Source organism: Drosophila nasuta, chromosome X, assembly GCF_023558535.2.
Source record: "Drosophila nasuta strain 15112-1781.00 chromosome X, ASM2355853v1, whole genome shotgun sequence".
In the NCBI taxonomy this organism is placed as follows: Eukaryota; Metazoa; Arthropoda; class Insecta; order Diptera; family Drosophilidae; genus Drosophila; species Drosophila nasuta.
Genome location: NC_083459.1, coordinates 19,298,186 through 19,323,001, shown reverse-complemented (window position 1 = coordinate 19,323,001; position 24,816 = coordinate 19,298,186). Strand labels below are relative to the sequence as shown.

The following is a 24,816-nucleotide window of genomic DNA, read 5'->3' as shown; positions in this document are numbered from 1 at the left end:
AATTGCTGATAATTAATTCAAATGATGGTAATCAATGGCAATTATTAATGGCAGTGAATTACAACATCATAAATTTGTACAAATTATAGAAATATGAGCATTCTTTTTGCAATTAATTTGAAATGCGGTCAAGCACAATTCCACAGCTAGTCAAAAAAAAAGCTGAGTTACTTTCATATTTTACATATTTTTCACATAAGTAGGTTTATATTTATGTAGCTGTCTCTCTTTCGCTCTCGCTCTCGCTTTATGCATTCCTATCGCCATCGCTTGCCATTTGCATTTTTAAGGACAATTCCGCAGAAAGTCAGCAGTCAGCAGTCAGAACTCTGACTCTTTCTCTCTCTCTCTCAATGTGACTTTCGAATACCTACGATGAGCTCTGGCAGACAAATTACATTTTGTATAGAAAGCGGAGCATGATGATTTCGTCAGCTCGCTTGCACAACTAGTTGGGGCGATTAGTATATAGTATGATAATATATACTTGAGTGATATCATAAAAAAAGAAGAAGGAAGGGTATTCAATCCATGTGTGCATGCCAGAGCAAAAGTTGTGCTGTGCGGTTGCTTCTTGGATTCGAGTTGTTGGAGGTGGCTGCTGTTGGCGTGACTGTGACTGTGACTGGCTTTTGCATTTTCTACAGTTTCTACAGTTTAGGTTGGCATTTTGTGCGGCGACAAGTTTATTTGTCCAGCTTGACCGCAAGGACAAGCCCAAAGCTGACAAACGTCAGGTCAACTCGTAGTCCGAGTCAGAGTCCAGAGTTCAGTGTCCAATCCCAATCCCAATCCCAGCAGTTCCCAGTTATGTTACAATGCCAATCCTTATTCCAATCCCAGACCCAATTCAAAACGTTTGGCCCCCCAATGAATTGGCGCAATTCCCGCGGCGTTTGCTCGGCGTAACTTTTGTAATAGTTCCTGCTGTCGCTGTGTTGTTGCTGTTGTTGCTGCTTTTGTTGTTGCTGCTGTTCTTCTTGTTTATGATTACAATATTTTTCATAGCATACTTGCAGGGGCGACTCGTAAACAACAACTGCTGTCAGGCGACATTCCCATGTGTTGGTGCCGCATACAACTACTACAATTGTTGTTGTTGCAAGTGTCGTTGTTGGCTGTTGGCTGTTGCTGTTGTATTTGTTGCTGTTGCTGCTTGTCATTTGTTTGTTTGCCTGTTGCCCATTTTGTTTGCTCGTCGTAACTTTAGTGCTATGTCAATTTCCGAGGCATTGTCAGTGGCAGTTACTCTCACACACACTCGAAGGCCACGCCTCCCACCTCCCACCTCTCCACGGGCACCTGCAACACTCAGTCGTTTAGGTTTTCCTAGTCGAACATTTATCGCTTGGCTATTTATTTTTCATTTAGTTTATTGCAATCGAGACGCGTTGAGTCGCCAATTTGTTTACCATTCCCCCGACAGCTGCTTCCCCAGTTCAATGAATGGATGAGGGGATAAGGGGGGGAACCGTGTCACTAATGATTCAAGTGAGTGCCAGAGCTTTACCTGCCTTCCTGCCTGCCTGCTCGCCATCATTAAAAACACATCAATCAATGAAATCAATGCGCAGGAAACAGATTGAAACAATCGAAGGCAAATGTAACGATGAGAGCCAACGACGAACATGTTAAGTCGCAGCTTAAATTAGTCCTCTAATTACCACAAATCAGTAGCATCATCAACATCATCATTATCATCATCATGACAATCATCATCAGCATTATTATTAATTTAATCCGAATGCCAGTAAACGTGGAGTCAGCCACAACTTCTGCAAATGTGAAGACAATTCTGAGGTCTAAGCTGAGTTAATTCAACGATTCAACGATTCATGCCACATGCCGCATGCCACATTGGCATTCATCAGATTTTCCCTTGCCCTTGCCACACACACGCACACACACTGATGAGCTAAGCCAGTCAATAGTGGCTTTCCATCTGTTTTCCGTTCACAAAGTTTGGCAACTTAAAGTGCCAAAATATTTGAGAATTTCAATTGTCAAATAATGATGCATTGATTAATCAGAAGTTGAAAGTTTAAACTCAACATCTAGTTTGCTCTCTCTATTCTAATTTGATCGAAATTGAATCCTTTTTGCAATTTTCACTACTTTTAGCACCTTTTAGTGTGCGCCACAAAAGCCAAAAGAAATCATCGCTGGGGCTCGGGAATCAGTGTAAAATTGAAATTGTGCACTCCATTTGCAGCATTCAAAAGGATTGCTTTTATTTTGTTAGATTGATTTCGCTTGCATTTGCGGCAACCTGTTTGCAACGGAGCAAGGAGCAACGTAACGAGACGTAAGGCAATGCACTCGAGTGCATCATGCGCTGATCCATGAATATCTTCTTCTTGCAGCTCTCACTCTCACCCCCCCCCTTCCCATTCCCGCTCCCGCTTCTGCAATTCGCACTCTACACTGTGAGAAACACTTTGGCAACAATCTTTGAATCAAGAACTTCAAAGTTTTATATTAACATTGAATAAAACTACAAATACGAGTATTGCAATGCACAATTCTTAATTCAAGGAATTTAATAATGCGTAATTAGAGAAGGGAATTTTTAAAAGCAAATTAGAAAATTGCAATTTTGTTTACAAGTTCACAATTTTGTATGCAAAGAATTTTGTATTTGTAAATTTAGAAACTAATTTGTTTCTCTTTATTTTTATAGCATTTTATTTTAAGAATATAAATTCTAACAAAATTAATAAAATCTGAAAAAAAAACTTACATTTTTTTTAAGAATGCACATTTCTGAATTCAGACTATTTAACATATTTTTGCAGAAATTTTATTTTCTTTAAACAGCAGTATTTATAAAACTAAATTTTGTTCAAAAATGTGAAATTTGCATCTCTCAAAATTTAATATTTGTAAATATAAAGTGTAATTTTTCTCTGTAGAATTTTTTTCGAGAACATCAATACCAACATTTTAAAAGAATGAAATCTTGTTAAGAAACTTAAAATTTTCAAATTTCAAACTTATGATTTATACTGACCAAAATACGAAAAGAAATGAAAATTCCGTTTAAAGAATTTAATTTTTGTAATAATAGTACAAACATGCTAACTAAAAATTATATAAACTCAACAATTGTGTCTCAGAATATAAAATCTGCAACTACATAGAGCGTAATTTCTCGCTGTGTACATTTTCTTTGCATTTTTCTGCTGCTCCTTGCGTCTTTTCTTTTTGCAGATGCAGCTGGTAAAATAGAGATGATTGAGGGAGGAGACGAGAAGAGACGAGTGGAGAGGCAAGCGAGTTCCTTTAGAGAGTCGCCAGCTAGCCAAGCACTGTTGCATGAAAATGTAAATTTGGCCAACTGTCCAGATGTATGTGTGTGTGTGTGTGTGTGTGCATAACTGACCCGTTAGACCGTTAGAGCGTTAACCCGCCAATCCGACAATCTTTTTCCTAAAAGTATCCTGTGGCCGCAGGTGGAGCAAAGGCAAGTGTGTGTGTGTGAGAGTGTATGTGTGAAAGTGTGTGTGTGTGTGTGGAGTGTTGTTGTTGTTGTTGTGACCCACTTAAAAGCTGTTAGGAAAATTCGCATTGCTTCGCTTTGCTGCATAAATCATGCGCCAAAAACGCAAAGTCCAAGCCCCAACTCTGTGTGTTGGTGTGTGTATGTGTGGCCAGAGGATACGCTAAGCGTTAGCAGAGAAGGTCACACATACACACTTGGACACACACATACGTGCGCGGAGCGAGTGAGTCAAATGAATTTGTAAACAGGTGCAAATTAGGTCAATATTTGTACCGTGAATGGCGACAGCTGTTTGAAGAAGAAGCGAAGCAAAAGGCGCCGCCTGTTGCCTTTCCAACTATGCGTGCCGCTCTCTGCGAGTGTATTAGTGTCTCTGTGTATGTGTGTGTGTGTGTGTTTGTCACATACATAAACATGAGACTGAGACATGAGACGATGACGACAACTAAAAATACAAGAACAACAACAACGACAATAATGATGACGACGACGACGTCACTGACCCAAAATTCAAATGTTTATGCGGGAGAGCAGCAAAAAGAAAGCAGCATATTGTCGCTCTGTGTATGTGTGTGTGTGTGTGTGTGTGTGTTGGCATCACATCTTCAAACTGGGGACTGCGCTCTTACGATTATGCCAAGAATTTAGCCATTACATTTCACAAATATTATCTTAAATTTTTGCAGCATATTTCACGTAATTCTTTGTCTCTTCTTTGAATATTCTTAAATTTTTTGTCAACTTCAAGTTGAAGCTGAAGCGAATAAACGAAAGAAATAACTTATTTCACTCAACAGCAGCAGTTGCAAAGAATTTCTAATTGAAAGTAAAGGATCAAAGGTGAAAATTGCAACTTTTGTTAAAGGATTTGTCATATTTATTGCAGCAGCGAATCTTTTTCCCGCTGCCAACTTTATCCACAAAGAGAATTTTGTAAGTATTCCATTTGCTACACTACACAAAAGCATCAAACACAGTGTAAATCGAAATTGAATGCGCAGCAGAAAAGAAAAACCTTTTAAATAAAAAATATTTGTTTTCCCAAAGTTATGAAAATTTAGTTTCAAGCGTATTAAATGAATTGACCAATTGCATACTATATAATTGGAAAGTTGGATTTAAATGCAATGAAAATAAAATAAATGTTCTTTAAACGAAAATATTTCTTAACGAATATTCAACTTTAAGCTATTGAAATTTAGTTTCAAGCGTATTAAATTAATTTACTATTTGGCAAGTTGCAATTAAATAAGTTTACTAAAAGTGATTTATATTCTGTATAACATCTAAAAAGTTGTTGAAGAAGTACCATTTGCAATAAATCATTTTACTGTTTCAACTAAATGCAAAATATTCAACTTTTGCCTACTGAAATTTAGTTTCAAGCATTTTAAATTAATGTAGTAATTTAATATTAACTTGAAATTAAATGATCAACTAAATGTGTTATGAAAAGTAGCCAACAAATGAATTGCTGGCTAAATAAATTCTTTGTTAACAAATTTTTGAGAATTCAAGGCTCGCAAAACTTGATTTAATTTGCCATTAATACTAAACGAAAGCCAAATATAATTTGAGCAACTCCAGCTGACATTTTACAATTACAAATTCCAATTGCAAATCAACTGTGGAAGTTTAAAGAGTTGATAGCTAATCACTTGACTATCAAACGGAAAATGATTTCATACAAAAATAATTGCAGATTGAAGAACAAACTATATGCGAATTTAATAGAATACAAATTTGAAGACAAAAATTGAAAATCGGAAAAAAAGTAAGAATAAATATATTGAAAAGTTAAACGAAATTTTGTAAAATAAAAAATAGTAAAAATCGAAAAACATTTAAATATTGAAAAAATTTAAAAGTCGATTGAAATTTCCAAAATAAAAAAATGTTAAAAATTGACAAAAATCTAAATAACTAAAATCGAGCTAAATTTTCAAATGAATTTTTATATAGCACTTTGAAGCTTGACTATAGACAACTTTAACAGAATATAAAAATATATATAGATGTATATATTAAGCAAGCTTGACTTCAATAGAATATATATATATATATATATATATATATATGTACATATTTATTTAGTACTTTAGTTTGCTTGAATAATAATTGAATAGACTCGACTTACCTCAGACATTTTGCGTTGTTTGATGTCCAAATTTGATTGTTGGCTTTTTGTTGTTGTTGTTGTTGTTGCTTATAGCTAATCTTGTTGTTGTAGTTGTTGCTGTTGTTGATGTTGCTGTTGTGGCAATACAGTTGTGGTGACAGTTTAATTAGTCAATGAGTCTTAAGCTGAGCAAGCTGAGACAGCTGCTGCTGCATTTGCTGTTGCTGTTGCTTGCGGTAGTGCAACATGCTGCTTCATCTGCTTTGATTGCAAGCGGACAACACATGGCGTATGAGTAACATTTGATGCGAGTTCGTTGCTGTTGCTGTTGCTGTTGCTGCTGCTGCATGGACAAAGCATGCAACAAGTGGCACGGCATCGACATATTCCCTGGCTGGCTGCAAAATAATCAGAATCAGAATCAAAATCAAAATCAAGAGATCATGATTAGTTGTTGTTGCTTATGTGCATAAACATAAAACAAAAAACGAACAGCATAATAAATCGTGCAATCGTTTAATCGGACGGACAATCAATCGCTCAATCAGTCAATCAGAGCAGAGCAGAGCAGATCAGATTGTAAGCCAACAGGTAGCAGTTAGCGTGCCAAGTGGTCGACCTTACGGCATGTCGAGTTCAAGAATCTTTTGGGTGATAAATTTCGCACGACGACAGCAGCGACGTCGACGTCGACAGCGACTGCAGCAGCGACGTCTACGTCAATGACGGCGGCTGTTGGTCTCGTCGAGTTGCGGTTTGTGATCTGTTTTTAGGCCTGCCAGAGCGCCTTTGTTTATTAAACATCAATTTACTGCGATTTGCTTTGATTGACTTTTGATTTATGCCGCCATTAAAATGCGCTAACTTTAATTAACATTTAATTGTCAACCCGCCAGCAACAACGACAACAACAACAAAATGTGTTTTTCATATTACTTTTTTTCGTCGTCGTTGTTGTTGCGGTCGTAAGTATCAAGTTTTAATAAATTAATTTCATTTGGTTGTCGCCAAAATTCCAATGAATACCGAGAGAGCAGCGCGAGGAGGAAGGAGGAAGGCGGCGTAATCCCGCTGGGAATGAGGGATAAAGGGAGAAGGCTGGAGGGAAAAGAGATGACAACAATAATCAGCATAATAAGCATAGCGATGATAATCATGGGGCATAATGTGCATTAATAACATCATTGCTGTGTTGTGTTTCCGCTCAATGTGAGGCACAACCGCAGATCCCATTCACGCACAAAGCACACACGAGTGTGCGAGAGAGAGAGCGAGAGAGTGCGAGTGAAAGGGAGACAGACAATGATACCCGTAGAGAGAACAGAACAGCGATAAACAGCGGCAAAACAGCAGGCGGGCAGCACGCAGCAAATAAATTGAAATAACAATCGAAATGGGAAATGAGATGATTATGATAATAGTCGAAAAGGCAATAATGATGTGCTATGTAGCTGTTCACTCTGCTCATTCTGTTCACTGTTCACTCCAGTTCACAGTTCACATGCAAATAAGATGCGATGCGATACGAAGCGAGTATTGCCTGACCACAATCAGACGCATTATAGCGCAAATGACACTAGCTGAAATTGACATATGCAAATTGCATATTATACGACCAAAACATACACACACACATACATGTAAGTGTGTATATTGTTATGTATGTTTCTTACTATCAGGGCATTGTTCAGTTAGAGTTTCAGTTTCAGCTTCAGCGGGCAATTTACTGCCTCACTTCAATAATGTAACATTTCAGTGCATTTCACATATTGCACATTACCTAATCAACAACTTAACTCGTTTAGTGTCAGCTTCTACAATTAATCTCGGTGACAGCAATTTTGTTAACAATTGCAAGCTACAAATGCTGCCGATGATTTCGCTCACTTTACGAGCAAGGCAATGATTAATCTCATAACCAAAACGGGGCGCTTTTTGCTTAATGCATTCAAAGCTTTGAAAGCGCTCAAAGCTGCTGTACAAAGCTTTCGACGCTAATTTTAAATGCTTTATCTAATTCGAATTACATAAAGCAAATGAATTATGCTCTCTTAACTAAAATGTTGAAGACTTTCACAAGATTATTTATCGTAATCCTGAAATTTATTTTAATATAATAAAGCTGATTAATTAAAAAACTTTCCAAGCTGCTTTACAAACGATTACACTATGAGTTTCAAAATGAAGCGTTAAATATATTCGTTATTTACACTAAACCTTTAATAAATTTAAACATCTTAAATTTCAAGCTTAAAGCTTTTAAAATGTTCAAAGCTGCTTTAAAAACAAACTTTTAAAACTGATTTTATCAATTTGCAAAGCTGATTTTAGAAACTTTCAAAGCTGATTTACAAACTATTTCATTATGCTAAGCGTTAAAGTAAGCGTTAAAGATTTCAGATATTTACATTAAACCTTTAATAAATTTGATCATTTTCAATTTGAAAGCTTTTAAAGTTGCTTTAAGCTTCATTTTGACTTGTTGCGAAAGACTTTTTATCATGTTAATATACAAATGAAACTTAAAATTATATATTTTTTATGCTTTCAAAGTTGCTTAAAAGAAGTTTATTGTTTACTGCTTAAATACCTAAAATAGTGAAGACAATTATTTAACAATTTATATTAAACTTTAATTAACTTATACTACAGATTTGAAAACTTCCAAAATTGTATTTATTCTGAATTTGCGAACTTCAGTTTAAACGACTTGTTTCATATTAAATTTGAAATTTTAGTTCAGCTATTTTAGGCTTCTATTTTTGTTTCGCTTAAGAAACGTAGTCTTTATACAACAGCTTTGAAAGCATTTAATTTAAAGCTTCTCTTAACATTTATTAATTGATTATTAATGTGTATTCCTAATAATGATTTATGTGTTGAATGCACAAACACAATTGCATACAGTATGTTATGATGAGAAGCTATTTAATTAACATTCGGAGACTTGAGTCTAAGAATGCCGCACGTGTGTAAATTAAAGTCCAAAGTCGACAGATTTAAGTATAAAGTTTTGGTTTTCGTTTTTTGTGTTTTTTGTTTTGGTACTAACAATTTTCCTGCTCTTCAACATTCCACACTGCGAGACAGCGAGTCGGCAGTGGAGTCTTTGATCTTAGCTGCTGATGTTCAGCGCCATCAATGACTGAGAGATGCTGTTGCTGATGCTGATGCGGTGCCAGCTCGTGCTCTGGTAATGAGCGCATTTGTGTTAATCGTCTAAATAAAGTTGATTGGTCGGTTGTCGATGGGCGATTGTCGAGCGTTAGATTGACAAGAAGAAAAAATAGCATGCCCTAATAGTCAGAGTCGAATGCTGTTCAATGGTGCATGGGGCGTATGCGTGATGCAGCGCGTAATGTCAACCAACGAAAAAAAATTTGGGATTTGGGAATTGGGGAATTGTGATTACGAAATTGCACACAGTTCGCACTCAGCAATCAACAAAGTTCGACAACGAAAAAAAAAATAAAATAAAAACTGTTTTCCAAGAATTTTTGTGAAATGTTTTCCAGTTGAGAGTTGGCGACAGTTGAAGTCATTTTTATAAAGCGTGAAATTTGAATGTCGCTACAAGTCACAAAAAAAAACTATATATATATATATAGAAGTATTTGTGTCGACGGAAATTTGAGCGATTGAAAAATTTGCCGCAATGAAGAGAGAAATGTTTAAAAGCAAGAGCGAGAGAGCGAAACTAACACAAAGCAAACTAACAAACAAAAAATGCCACGAAATAAAACTAAAAAAAAAAACAAGTAAGAAAGCTACAGTCGAGTGTGCTCGACTGTGAGATACCCGCTACCCATTTTTAATAAGGGCCAAATATTGCAGTATTATTTTCAAAATATACCGAAAATACTAAAAATATACCAAATGATATGTTTGGTATATCGATACAGGACACCATTCAAAATATACCATAAACTGTACAATGCGCCAGATTGTCGGCCAAAGCAACTAAGACCCCTAGTAAGTAGGCGTTTTTGCCCATACAAAAGTATTTCCTTAATAACTTCGACCATTTGTATCTGATCGCAACCAAATTATAACTACTATAGTAATTATTGTATATGCCAAAATTCGTAACTCTAGCTTTAAAATTACGCTTGTTATTCGATTTTTTTGATTTGCGGGGGCGGAAGTGGAAAAATTTGAAACAAACTTGATCTGCGTGCAAACATAACAAATGCTGTCGAAAAAAAATTATAGCTCTATCTCTTATAGTCTCTGAGATCTAGGTGTTCATACGGACGGACGGACGGACGGACGGACGGACATGGCTATATCGTCTCGGCTGTTGACGCTGATCAAGAATATATATACTTTATAGGGTCGGAGATGCCTCCTTCTACCTGTTACATACATTTCCTGCCGTCACAATGTTATAATACCCTTCTACCTTATGAGTAGCGGGTATAAAAACAGAAAAAAAACGAGAAGCGAATCAATGCACAAATGTGTTTAGCCAACAAATCTATTACATCAATTGCATTCCCCCTTCCCTCTGTCTCTCTCTACTTATGTTATATAAGCCAAAAAGCGATCTGCTTAAATCTTTACTGCAACTTGAGGTCAGCTAAGTTGTCACACACAGATTGTTCGACATTTTAAGCGGCTTTTGTCGACAAATACACATTTTGCATATATGTTTGTATGTATTGAATTCTCTATTTAATATTGATTTTATTGGAGAATAAGATTTAAGCGCATTTAATGCATCGCGTTGCGTTGCGTGTGCGCTGCAAATTGAATTTGTTCATAAGTAATGAGGCAGCCATTTAAGACTTAAGCTCAGGCAGCTCTTGAAAATAAGTGCACTGAAAAGCAGCAACTGCAAGGGATAAACTTGAGCAAATAATTCAAGTACTTTAATACTTCAATTGGGCGTCGTGCTCTCAACTACAACAACAACAACAACAGCAGCAGCAGCATCATTTGCAGCGTTGCAGCAATTTGTTGTAGGTGTTGCCGTCATCGCCTCTGAATTGCAATTGCCCCCGGGGCGGAGGCATTAATAGCAAAGCGTTTCCTTCCTGTTGCCATCATAGTATTTGCATTGTCATTGCATTTAGTAGTCGCTGTCTCACTTCACTCTCTTTTCTACTCGCAACTCTCTTCTGCATTCAACTCTCAACTCTCACAGCTTACAGCTGTCGAGTCTCTACTTAATGCACATTATATATTCCCAGTCTCGGTTTCGGTTTCGGTCTCGGTCGCAATCTCAGTCTCAGTTTAAGTTCCATTTACATATAAAATACACTATCTACACATTGTCATTCACATTCAAAGATCATTTTAAGCTTCAACTTAAATGTTGAAATTTCAGAGAAATATTTCGATATATTTTTAAAATCTGCGCAACTTATTATTATTTTGTTTAAATAGCTGAAGGTTGTAGTATAACTAATTGTGGTTTTAAATTTGTGGTTTGCTGATAAAGAATTTAAATTAACAAAACCAATTCTTATAAAAAAACAATTTGCAGGTTTGGTATACAATAAAATATATGAAATATAAATCATTTGCTTAAAATTATGCGTTGGAATTATTTTTTCAGAATTGTGTTGAGAAAACTTGAATTCTCATCTCGCTTAAGTTTAAACCAAACTGAAGAAATTGAAATAATTTAACGATTTAATATGGTGGCGATACTTGAAATCTATATAAATAAATTCGAGACATATATTTAAATGACTAAATTAAAATTTGCTTCTTTTTTTTGCACATTTTAAATAGCTAACATAAAAGTTTAATGTTTTCATTTCAATTTAGATTTTCGAAAATCTGTGATCACTATAAAATACAACAAGTAAAGAGACTATAGTCGAGTATGCTCGACAGGTTTTAAATAAAACCATATTCTACAAATATACCGTAAAAATACTAAAATAGCGGACATAGCGGACAAAACACACCAGATTGTCTGACAAGGAAACTAACAACCGATGCAGTAGGAATTTTTTGATATACAAAAGAAATAAATAACTTCTATAGTTTTAATCGAATTGCAATTAAACTTTCAGGAATCGTAAATCCACAATTGGTTATTATTCATACCAAATTACATTTGCTTTACGATTTTTGTCGATTTGCGAAGCAAACTTGAAATATATAAAGAAATAATATAATTTAAACTAAATTAAAATAATATCAAAAATAAGGAATATACATTCTGCCTATGCTTTTAATTTATGTAACGCCAATAACATATGTTTTTTAACTTTGAATTAAATCTTTGTTTAGTTGAAAACATAAAACATATGTAAATTGATATTATTTTGTTAAAAGTAAATGGTTGAAGTCTTAAATAGTTTAAATGAAATTACAGACAATAGAATATATATTCTATATTCTTCGAAAGAGTATTTAATATTCTTTATGCTGCGCCTCTTGTCTTGTTTCGTTTCGTCGTGTCGCGTTCGTGACGTCACATAAATGCAATACTCTCATAATTATTTATTGCAACTTGTTTGAGTTCAAGCAGAAATTTCAAAAACACAAAAAAAAAAACAAGAGAGAGAAGAAAAAACACAATGTTTTACTTCCTGCATTTAATATGCATTGTTGTTGTGCTAAGTTGTTGTTGTTGCTTGAGATGATGTTGCTGCTGTTGTTGTTGTTATTGTTGGCAGCTGTGCTCTCAAGATCGCAGACTCTCGAATGCTGCATCTCGAATTACACACTCTGGCACTTGAGGAGCTTCGTCTGCTGCTGTTGTTGTTGTTGTTGTTGCTGTTGCTGCTGTTGCATTGGCCAATGTCAACTGAAGCAGTAGCTGTTGCTGCCGCAGTTGTTGTTGCTGCCGCAGTTGTTTAAGCTCCCCACGCGTCGCTGCCGCCAACGACGTCGACGTCGACTTTATTGTCTGCGCTGCGTCTACGCTGTAATTAATTTGTATCGGGCGCGCTTGTCACGCCTACAGACCGCATTCTTACACATGCACTTCCCTTCTCCCTCTCTCTCTCTCTCTCTCTGTCACTCTTCCATTCACTCCCCTCCGTCTTGGCCCATTTTGAAAGACAGCAGCAACAACAGCAACAACAACGGCAACAGCAACTTGAACCCCGCATTGTTTGAACAATATTTATAGGGATTATGTCATTTGACAAAATGCATTTGTTTGCTGCTTCGCTGGCGCCGCGATACGAATTCGACATCGACATCGACATCGACTTCGACTTTGATTTTCATTTCGATTTTGAGTGTAACTCGCAATCGCTTTGACACCCGTTTACAACATTTAATCGCAAAAAACCAAAAACAATTCATTTAATTCGCCTGCTGATAACAGAAGCAACAATAGTTTGCCTCACATAACTTATCAAATCGCAGCAGAATGAGTAATAACAATATCTATTCCACTTCCTATTCTGCAAGTTCATTAAACGGTCGCGATCTTGAGTGATCATCAAACTATACGCTTTTACTTTTAATATATTCAAATTTTTACTTGAAACGAATTCATTAATTCTCAAAGTATTTTCTACTTCTATCTACATATTAAGCAGTTAATGTATTTAACAGTTTATCGCAAGTTGTTTTGTCTATAATAATATTGTATATTGCAATTCGTTAAGCAAAATTATCATTGTATATAATCGAGATGTCATCTATGTACATCTTATTTCTTATGTACAAAAGTATTTTAAATTATTCATCGAAATGTCTACTGGAATTATTGAATACAACACTTAATATGAAGTTAGAGTGACGAATTTATCGAAAGTGCTTTTGCCTATAGAAATTTATAATATTATATATTTTTTGTAAGATTATTATATTCTAAATCTGAACTACAGCTTATATGTGGTATATTATGTGTGGAATTATTTACCGAAATGTTTTCCACTACAATTTTGACTATAATCGATTACAACACTTAACGTTGATCAACCAACGCATTTATCGTTTTATCGAATGTGATTTTATCTACATTTTTATCATCGAGATTCAAGCTACGTCTTATATGTGTTATTTAAGACAGAAAAACGCTTTTTAACTATTTATCGCAATGTTTTCTACTACACTTATCGATTACAGCACCTAATATGAAACTAAAGTAACGTATTTATCGAAATTAATTTTGTCTTTACAATTTTTTTTTTATTTATTTTATGTCAGTCAAGCGATTATTACATCCTAAAATTTAAACTACGAATTATATGTGATATATTATTTGAAGAATTATTTATCGAAATGTTGTCAACCACAATTTCGATTATTATCGATTACAACACTTAACGTTAAGCCACTTTATCCCTTTATTGAAAGTGAATTTGTTAATAATTTATTGAGAGTGTTTTCATCTACATTAATATCTTCTCATTTTGCTCTTTTACTGTTTTGTTGTTCATATTTGAAAGCAAGAGAAAATGCTCATTTATAAAATTCTATTTTCCGTACCTGAGCATTGCTTATTTTCTCTAGCTAAAGTGATTGATTCAGGCTACTACTGCAGCTAACTAACATATAATTAAACGATAACAAAGCACATGGAAATAGTAGAATATTTGAATTATCGTTAAATTGGCCACACAAATCCAAAGCACAGTTAATTGAACAAATCTTGCAGCTCGAGGCAGAGGCAGAGGCAGATGGATAATTTGGCAAATAATAACAGAAGCAGAGAAGGCAAAGAATGTTTTTCCAATTGGCAATCAAATTGGCAATTCGAATTGCCAAACAGGGTATCTATAAAGTATGTTAGCTTTGCAATTGCAATTGCAATTGCCCTTTGCACAGTTATGATTATGCATAAATTTGTTATTAATATTTGATATGCCGCATTAGTTCGGGCATTATTGTGATAGCACTGAAAACAGAAATAAATCCACACACACGCACACATACAGACAAAATGTAAATAAATAAATAAATATGGAAGTCGACTTTAGCCACTGAACTGATCTCATTATTATCGCCAACTAAACAGTCGAAAGTCGAGCACAATGAAATCATAAAATACCATATATAATCTATGGTATATTTATTTCAAAGCAACGCAGGCGCAACGCAGAGCACAACAGATGCAACAGCAATTTCTTCTATTGTCTTTCACTCAATTGTCTGTGCGAGTGTGTGTGAGTGTGCGAGTGTGTGTGTGCACTAATCACACACTAAGCAAAGGCAAAGCCAAGTACAACAGACTTAGAACAATAGGCAGCGTTGCTGCTGTCGAGAGATACGAGAACAACGACAACAACAACAACAACAACAACGACGACGACAACATTTCCACTTCCACTTCCAGTTCCCTTAGGAATTCCCTGCTGCTCTCGCAACGAAGCGAACCCGTTAATTAAGCTATGCTGCTGGGCAAAAGCACAACAGCATGTTATGAACATATTACGGCACCTTCAAAACACACACACACACATGTGCTTTAGGTTTAAGGTTTAAACTTTAAGGTTTAGTCAAATACAGCTAATAATATCATTATCCCAAGCAAACAATGCAACCGCAAATAATCCATGCAACAACAACAGCAATGCGATTAATGCGAGAACAAAGAACGTTTACCTTTCTGAAGGCTGTGAGTGAGAGAGATAGAGAGAGAGAGAGATATTACCCTGGGCCTTTCGATTTAATTGGATATTTAACTATGTAAATAATAGTAGCAAATAATTGTGACCCAAATGCGTGGCAATTATTTACATTATGCACTTAGTGGCAACTCTCGGTCACGGGGCATAGGATAATTGCCAATGCTGATGACACCCCCCAGTCAATAGTTGATGTTTGATGGTTGGACAACCGATTAGCTGTTGAGTATAAATGACTTCTGTGAGAACTGTTAAGTGATGTAACCGAAGACAGGTGCAGAAAACGCATCAAGAATTCAGTATTAACAATCAAGTTAGGCCTTCAAATTGCGTAAATGCAAAATAGCACCTCTTGAAAGTGAAAAAGTAAAAGTAAACGGTTGAATTAAGCATTCAAATTTAACTTGGAGAATATCTAAATTTATGTTGTTAGTGATTGATCAGAAAAAGAATTACTTTTCTATTTTGCACTCTTAGTATTTTATTGAAATTTTGACAGACAAGATACTGAAACAACTATTTGACGACGCTTATCGATATAAAAGAAAAGAGTTGAACATAAGTTTTGAATTGTGTTTGATGACAAGTTTTAAGTGAATTCATTTTATTGGTAACCGAAGACAGCTACAAAAAATATAAAGAATTTAGTATTAACTGTTGGGATAAGCTATGAAATTTAGTAAGTATTTAAATACTTTTTTGTTAATTTTGCCACAAAAAAGCCAGTATATACATATACTAAATTTAGTCAAAAATACTAAATTTTATCAAAATTATTAAATTTGTCGAAAATACTGAATTTAGTCAAAAATACTAAATTTGGTTAGTAGTACTAAGTTTGGTATATAAATACTAAATGCTGTGAAAAATACAAAGTTTTGTTAGAAATACTAAATTTTGTTAAAAATACTCGATATTTTTTAAAATACTAAATTTTGTCATAAATACTAAATGCCATAAAATATACTAAATGCTATAAAAATACTAAATTTGTTTAAAATACTGTATTTAGTTAGATATACTAAATTTTGTTAAAAAAAATACTCAATATTTGTTTAAATACTAAATTTTGTCATAAATACTAAATGCTAAGAAAAAAACTAAAATCGATTATTACAGCCATTTAAATTGTTATCGATGACGCAAACTTTGCCTTTCAATATACATCTTGCAGTTAGACATCGAAAGCTAAACCCATGAAATGAATTGAACATGAGCTTGAATCGTGTTTAATGACTAATTAGCAAATTCAATAAGGGTATCAAAATAGTCACAAAATGAGCGCGACAAGAAAAAGTATTTTAGTGAAATACTTGATCGAGTTCAATGGTCCGATATTCGATTTGATTTTATGCGATTCCTTTATGTTAATAACATAATTTTTTGCCAATTTTGTTTATTTTCGAAGCAAGGCAATATCATTTTATGATCTCCCCTGCGATCAAAAGCACCAAATAAAGAATACGATGAGGTGTGTGGATTATGATCCACAAAGAAAAAAAAAATAAAGAAGAATGCTAGATATACAAACGGAAAACTTTTTCAACACCTTTTATCATGATTATTATCACCGTGTGATGATTGTAAAGAAAAGGAAAAAAACCTACGAGTATGCCCCGTTTATTATGATAAATGGGGAGCAATAAAAAGTTTTTATTAGTGCTAATCCATTACTCTCGCTACCAGATGTTTTCTCTTCCAACTTCTATCAGTTTTTTTTTTTTTTGTTATCTTGCAATCCTAAGGAAAGGCAATCGAATTTTAATGATTATGCGTGTGTGTGTGTGTGTGTGTGTGTTGTTATGCTAATGGGGAAAAGCGCTATCCTATCTACTATATGTATGTTATGTGTGGTGACCCTTGTTAGCCCTTGGCCTTGACAGATACAAGATATATCGCATATATGTATGTACATATATTAGTCAAAGCTCGGCCATAGACCCGCGACTAAACTCGAGCTCGAACTTGAAACTCTTTACGACAAAGGGCAGAGGAGGTCGGGTGAGGGAGGAGGGGGGGGGAGGGAGAGAAGACTGTCATTGCCATGGCGCTTGGGCTATTGTTGTTTATGTAGTACCGTTGAATGAAAATTGAAAAATTCATTTTTAAACATTTGTTTACACCGCCGCCAAAGCGAACAAAGGGGGTGGTGGAGGAGAAGGAGGAGGAGGAGGAGGAGGAGAAGCATTGGCGGCTCGCGTGCTCATGAACTTTAGGCACAAAGTCGAAAAGTTGAAAGATAAATACGCGCCAAAGTGCAAATAGGCAAAAAAACAGCAACAGCAAAAGCAGCAGCAACAATAAAAGACGCAAAACAACAGCAACAAAAATAAACACAAGCACAAACAAGAGCAAAGAGCAATTAGCAACAAGCCGAAACTCAAATACCCTAGGAACGATTTGCCATCGATTAACACCTCGTATCTTGATCTTTTGATCAAGGCCAGCTGATCAATAGCATATATGTTATGTAGTTAATAATACACAAAAAATATGATTAATTCAAATCACAATTTGAATCACAAACTGCAACGAAAGCAAGCGACCACAATGCAAAGACATAGTGTATCAATTGTGAATTGTAGATCAAGTAAATATTTAATAAATATTTAATGACTTATCACACAACTCATAATAATCTAAGACAATATATAAAAACTAGCACATGGCTGCCTTTATTTTCGGGGTTCACAACGCAAAATATTTGTGTAATTTATTACAAAGCACAAAGAGATTGCGGTATTTTTAAAACTTTGATAACAGATATTCCCCATTTTAATTGAACAAAAAGATACTAGTAAATTTAACTACTTGTCTCCCCTATGCGCAAAGCAATTTTCTTGCTAATTTGCTAAAGTAAATACAAATTACAGTTCAATATGTAAATATTCTGAAAATTTCGTAGGGTTTTTTTTTTACGTTCAGTATTTATGATCTGTTAGAAAATTGCGCATATCATGATGATATCAATGTCTATAAAAGCGATTCGCACTTGTAAGGTAAATACAAAATGTTTTTTTTTTTTTACCCTGGCTTTATTTGTATTTATGAGATTGGTTTTATTTTTATATCATGATTAAATTCAATCTAATGTTAATTCACTGAATTAATGGTCAGCAATAACAATTAGATAAATGTTCTAGCGCAATCGAAACAGTTTATTGAGAATTCATTTAATGAATATTGATGAAATATAAAAGAAACGATCAGTCTACTGGCGCCATCTAGCTGTCATAGCACTTTTAGAGTATCGGAAAGCCGTTGACGTTGAATTTAGAGAGATCGCGTAATCAAGTGATTTGACTTGTTTTAATTAATGTGAAGTGTTAACGTATGATCAGATATAGATACAGATTTACACTGCGCATATCGATCAGACTTTGACGGATGGAGAGATGGAAGAGCTTTCGATTATTGGACTAATTGGAAATTGGATTTCGATGCTGCGATGCCGCGATGACGATGACGATGACATTGCGCAATGTTCGTGACGATAACACCTGTAATTGCGGTTGTTGATGGGCAGCAGCAACACAACACACAAAAATGTAGTCAAATTGTATTGTTTATTTACATTTGGCATACCAATCGCTAATGCTACCATCTTGGCTATATAATCGCTATCTATATATCTGTAGGTCTGTAATCGCATCTGGCGCACAATCTTGTACTACAATTAATCCTAAATGCTAAATGCTTTGCTAATTCGGACAGCTGTTGATTTTTCATGCTTGCTTGCGATTTTTTTTTTGGCTGTCGAGATTTTGATTTTGATTTTGATCAATCAAACACCTGAGCACAAAAAAAAAGGTGTCCGCATAAAATGTTGCACAAAGTGTGTGAAACAGAAGCACAATCAGCAGCAGGCAGCATGAAACAGAAAACTTTTGGTAACCCGATATTATCATTATCGGAAAGCAGCTGACAACAGCAGCGAAGCGACAACAAGTTGATAATGTATCTTTTGAGAGAGAGAGAGAGAGAGAGAGAGAACGAGAAAGAAGATGTCGTCAAGTGGGGACAAGGCAACTCTTGAAATGTTCATCTCAGCTATTTATAGTTAATTATAATTTATTTTCAAACAAACTTGCAAGCGACGAGTGACGAGCGACGAGAAGCGAGAAGAACTTTTGCAGTTACAGAGAACTCCCAAGCACACACAGGTGCAGATACAAATATAAATCTTTTCGATATAAATATAATAAAGTATATATATGTACAATATATATAGTGGCAAAGTTGAATGTAATTATGTGGCTGGCTTTTTGGGTTTGTTTACTTTCAATTTTGAGCAATCATTTTGTTGCCATTTGTTTGGGGCTTTTTCCCTTTTGTGTGTGAGGACGACGACGCTGGGTCGCAAAAAGTTCAACTTACTCTTCGAAATCCACAGAATGACCCACAAAAATGAAAACAAATTGTTTGCCATCGGCTTTTGCTGAATGATTGTAATTGATACTTGATCTGTTGAAGCGTATAAAAGCCACTTTAGGCGTTGGCATTACGTCACCTTGACTCAAAGTCGCACTCGGATTCGGATTCAGAATCAGAATCAGATTCAGATTCAGCTTTTATTTTTTTGTGTATGAGGTGGCCCGGCTCCGGGCAATTGGGTTAGAACAACAAAAAACTAACAACAACTAAGTTAGTAGACAACACACAAACACACAACAAATGCTGAATACTCTAAGATTTGATCAACAACACTTTATTTTCGTGCACTGCAATTGCAAATTATTCAAAGCTGAGTTCAATGATCTTTTTGTGCCAAACTTGTGATATATTACATTACGGATTTCAAATTTCACTTGTTCATATTCGGTTCGGTTTAAAAATAGAAACAAATTACATATTCGTAACTACAATTACGATAAACCCGAGAAGTTACATGACTACGACGGCCGAGTATTTCCATTTCCTTTTCTTTTTGTTTTTTCTCATTTTTCTTTTGCAAAACTTGTTCATCTGGATTTAGCACAGCGTGTGTTTGTTTTATGTCAAAGTTATTGCCCACTTTATGATGGCATTTAACGTGTTTATTACTTTGAATCAGAATTCTTTAAGAATTGTCAGTGTTTTTTGGTTATTATGAACTTTGACCGCCGAATGAATGAATTTTTCATTTGCTGTTACAAAGCTCTCAATACAGTGACATAGTGCGAGCGAGAGAGAGAGAGAGAGAGATAGAGATAGAGTATGCTGAAAACTAAATCGCAAACTGAATCACGCCAAAAAGCGACATCCAACGATCTAGCCAGTGGACAACTCAACTCAACTCAACGTTGATCGCTGATCGAGAACGAAGCCAACACACACACATACACACACACACACACAAACAGAAAAAGCAACAATAACTAAACCAGCTTGACTTTGCCTCAAGTTCGAAACGAAACAGCTGTTTTTGCAGTCGCCGTCGCAGTCGCTGCTGACGTCGCTGCTACTGTTGCTGCTTCAGTTTGAGCTTCACGCTTCGGAAATTTTTCGAGAGATTTTCAGCGACAAACTCGGAATCTGAAACTGGTCTTAAACGCGTGCGTCTCTCGACATGCGTGTGTGTGTGTGAGTGTGTATAAATCATAAATTTTTATACGAGTAATTTACAAAAAAAAAAAAACGAAATGGAAAAAAAATCTCATACAAAAAGTTCAACAGCAGCCACAGCAAGCAAGCGAAGCAAGAGTTGTCCCAACAACAAATTGGAGCGAAATGTTCATTAGCCAAATTATATTTGTTGTATGTTTTAATTAATAAGTTGTTTGCCTGAATTTCCCTGCAAAAGCCACAACACTTTTCCAGCGGTTCTCAGGGAATGACCCTTGAAATACCAAACAACAAAACAAAACAAAACCGACAAACCAAAACAAAACCAAAAAAAAAATAAAACGGAAAACGAAAAATAAAAAAGTTTGTAACCGCTTTTTTGTGTGCAGTTGTTTGAGATTATCACTTGGCCATTTAGACAGCAAGGACTAACAAAAAAAAAAAAAAAAAAAGAAACCGACACCGACAGTTCTCAGAAGCACATTTCTGACTAAATCGGACTTTGTCCTGGGAAATACGCTGACACATGCTTGATGAACGCACTAATTAAATGCACAATCGAGGGAATTCCCCCCACAGAGCAAAGATCGGGGGGAATTCCCGCAAATCAATGACAATATGTATAAAGTCCGATTGCCGAAGCGATAAAAACTATTCTTCGGAAATTTACATTTGTACAGTTTGCGATTGTAAAACTATCTAATCTAACCAGTTTTGCACTGCATTAACTGTTTTTTTTTTTTGTTGCTGACCAGTTGAGTTATGGAATTTAGTTAGCTACCTTTTGCCTTTGCAACACGAGTGCTTTCTATTGTTATTCCTTGACAATATACTCGAGCATCGAATTGCATTGCCATAAAACTGAATAACTGAAGCATCATCGTAGCCTAGCCTGATATTGAGATGTTTACGCAACAAAAAAACAGAATCGTACGTGCAAAGTGTTGTGCGCAACATCAACAGCAACAGCAACATCGACATCGACATCAACTATCCTCATCGTCATCATCATCATCATCGTCATCACTCCAGTTGAAGCCCCCTTCCGAAGTCCGCCCACTTTGGACGCCTTTACGGTTGGATTGTCAAACGTCAAGCGTCAAGCGTTTTATGTGGTATTGAAATTCTAGACAAGATTACACATAGCTGCACATGCAATGCACTTACTTACTCAGATATGTACAATATATATTTGTAAGTACTATACACATATATGTACTACTATATAGTATATCTTCTTCTTTTTTTTTTTAGTATGTGAAAGCGAAATTACAATAGCTGCTCGACTTTGATTCGTCTGAAGGAGATGCGGACTGTGAAATGCGCAACATTTATTGGATAACCAAATACTATGCATACGAGTATAAGAAATAGAACTGTGAATACGAATACATCGCATCTATGTAAATTGCAACATTTACATTCCAAGCTTGAAGAGTTGACAACAAGTCAAAGTGCAAAGTGAGCATAAAAAGAGAGCGAATGGAAATGGAAATGGAAATGCAGTTAACACTCAAGCATTATAATTGGAAATATTTGCAAAGTAATATCGCTTCGTAAAGTCATTGATACATTAGAATTATCATTTAAAGTTTCATTAAATTATCGTCAAATTATTCATCTGAAAATATTCTATCGAATATATAGTTATAAAATATATAGATTTTGTTTAATTCATTTTCAATTTGTATGACCTATGAAAAGAATATGTTTTTCTACTATTTATAAAATTTATGAACAATAGTTATTTTATGAAATAATCAATCAAAATTAATGTTACCCATAAAATCTTATTGGCCTTATAAAAACATTGTGATTAGTGGTCTATGAAAACATGTTTTATAAACTGGTAATCTAAAATAAAACTATTACCCATAATATGTTTTAATATATTTTCCTTAGTCAAAAATAGAATGCCCGCTAGTATTCTTTAGGGTTTTAATAAGCTAATTTAATTCTGAATAAAGTAAAATCTTTTACTTTGTGGTAAAAAAACATAACTATAAAAGTGTAATGATAAAAATATGGAGCTGAAGAGCATCATAATTTCATTTTATTGGGAAAAAGTTAATGCAAGGACTTTGGCGAGATAAAGAACACTTGAAGTGAGAAGGGATCAGTAAAAGAGAGCAATAAAGTAGCCAAAAACGATTGCGATATGTGTATCGATGAAGTTGCCACTTGCCACTTGCCGCTGGTTGCATGGCTTGGTGTCTGGTTGCCACTTTGGCTTGTTCGCTTGGCTGGTTGGCTGGTTGTCTGTTGGGCTAGTTGCATGTTTTATGGCCAAGTGTCGCAGGCGCCACTAAAATTTTGAGAGGAATGGTGGAGGAGGGGGGCGAGGGGGACATTGGCATTGTTAACGACTGCAATGCACGAGGCCACTATAAAAGTGCATTTAATGAATTTGGCCAAAAAGGAAATGTTTATGGTCAGCTTTTGGGCTTGGGGGCAAAAAGGGAGAGATTGCTTGCAATAAAGTTGATTTCGCCAAAAAAAAAGCAAAACAAAAAAAACCAAAACCAAATCCGATAAGATATTTAGTGCTTTCGAATTATATTGGGAGATACAGTTATCACACAGATCGGCAAGCTTAAGATGAGCTAATAAAACTTCCAAACAGTAAAAGGCAAAAAAAGCGAAAAGTGACCAAACAGCCAAAATAATAAGAGAGTGACAACTAGAGTCAGCGAGAGTAGAGAATGCGCCCGAAGAGAGTGGAGATAGAGCGAGAGCGATAGTTGAGAGCCGATGATCTTTTTTTGCAGACAGTTAACATTTTCTGCTGCTGCTCTGTTATTGATCTTGTTGTTGTTATTGCTGCTGGTGCTGCTGCTGCTGCTGCAGGCACCGACATGCATGCTGCGTAGAATGAATGCAAGAAAACAAAACAAAAACAAACACAGCAGCCAGCGCAGCGCGTATGCGAATGCGAATGTGAATGTGAATGGGAATGTGAAGTGAGAAACAGTTGTAGTTTTCCTGTTTGTCTGCTTCGCACCATTCTTCGTCTATTTCGCTTCACGAACAAAAACAAACACAAACAAAGAGTAGGAAAAAAAAACAGATCAACTCACCAATCAACACAAAACAAAAACAAAGCGTGTCTCAGGTAAACTAATTAACAGGTAAACACACAGCACAGCACAAACACAGTAAAAAAAAGGTGGGCAAACAACACGAACGAATGCAGTAATAAGTGCAATTATTAATATTATTATTATGATTATAATTATGTATTAATTACTTCGTAAGCCACGTTTTGGAAGCCTCTCTCTGGACTCCAAACTTTCGACGCCGACGTCGCGGTCGCCGTCGCCGCGACGCGTTGACGCTTTTGACGCAGATGCAGCGACGTTCACAAGAATGCAACTAAAATAAAAACACACACTTTGCTTGTCGTTGTTGTTGTTGTTGTTGCTGTTGCTGTTGTCACTGCATTCGAGAGCAGTGACGGCCAATTGTTATTGTTTTTGTTGTTCTTCTTATCGCACGTCCCTCAGCGGCCACGTTCAGTTTTTATTAGTTTTATTATGCTTTTTGTTTTGATTTTGATTTGAAGTTTTTAGTTTGTTTCGTTAACGGCATACATTGTTTATTTAGTGTAACATTTTCTTAAGTACTTGTTGATTCCGAGAATAACTAGCGCGAAAATCACTTGGCCAGCCAGCAACAAATATGACAACACAAACAGAAACTGAAACACGCGCGCATTTTGCGGCACTTATGCAAAATGATGCGCGCGCGAGCGTCACACGTCCGCCTCATTCGGCTTCGTTTTTGCTTCTGAATTATCGATGACACACGTTTGGTTTGAAATGGCGCGTTCGTGTATCGATAACTTTTGCTTAGCATTTACAGCTGTTAATGCATACCACACACACTGCACTCTGTTAACGCACAGTGCCATTTTGAGTCGAACAGTGGCACTTGCTGAAAAGTCTGAGTTAAACTTAACAGACTGTTAAACAGGTTGTTGGTGGCTCTGCAGCAAGCGAATATTTTAAATTTATACTGGACAATGCTGATATATACATACATATATGATATATGTAATATACAATATACAATATAATAATACAATATACAATAAATACATAATTTTC

The 24,816-nt window shown here is 35.5% G+C and overlaps 1 protein-coding gene across 2 annotated transcripts in view; it reads right to left on the bottom strand.

The window, feature by feature from the left end:
- Positions 1-24,486, bottom strand: part of LOC132795362 (adenylate cyclase type 9) — a 62,294-nt gene extending 37,808 nt beyond the window's left edge. Inside the window, exons 1-2 of one of the 2 annotated variants that reach the window (XM_060806031.1) lie at positions 23,788-24,486; positions 5,640-6,019 (exon numbers count right to left, since the gene is read on the bottom strand). In XM_060806031.1, the coding sequence (XP_060662014.1) occupies positions 5,640-5,648 (9 nt within the window). In that variant the 5' untranslated portion in view covers positions 5,649-6,019; positions 23,788-24,486. The remainder of the gene's footprint in view (positions 1-5,639; positions 6,020-23,787) is intronic. The other variant, XM_060806032.1, reaches the window with a different exon arrangement.
- Positions 24,487-24,816: the final 330 nt, after the last annotated feature.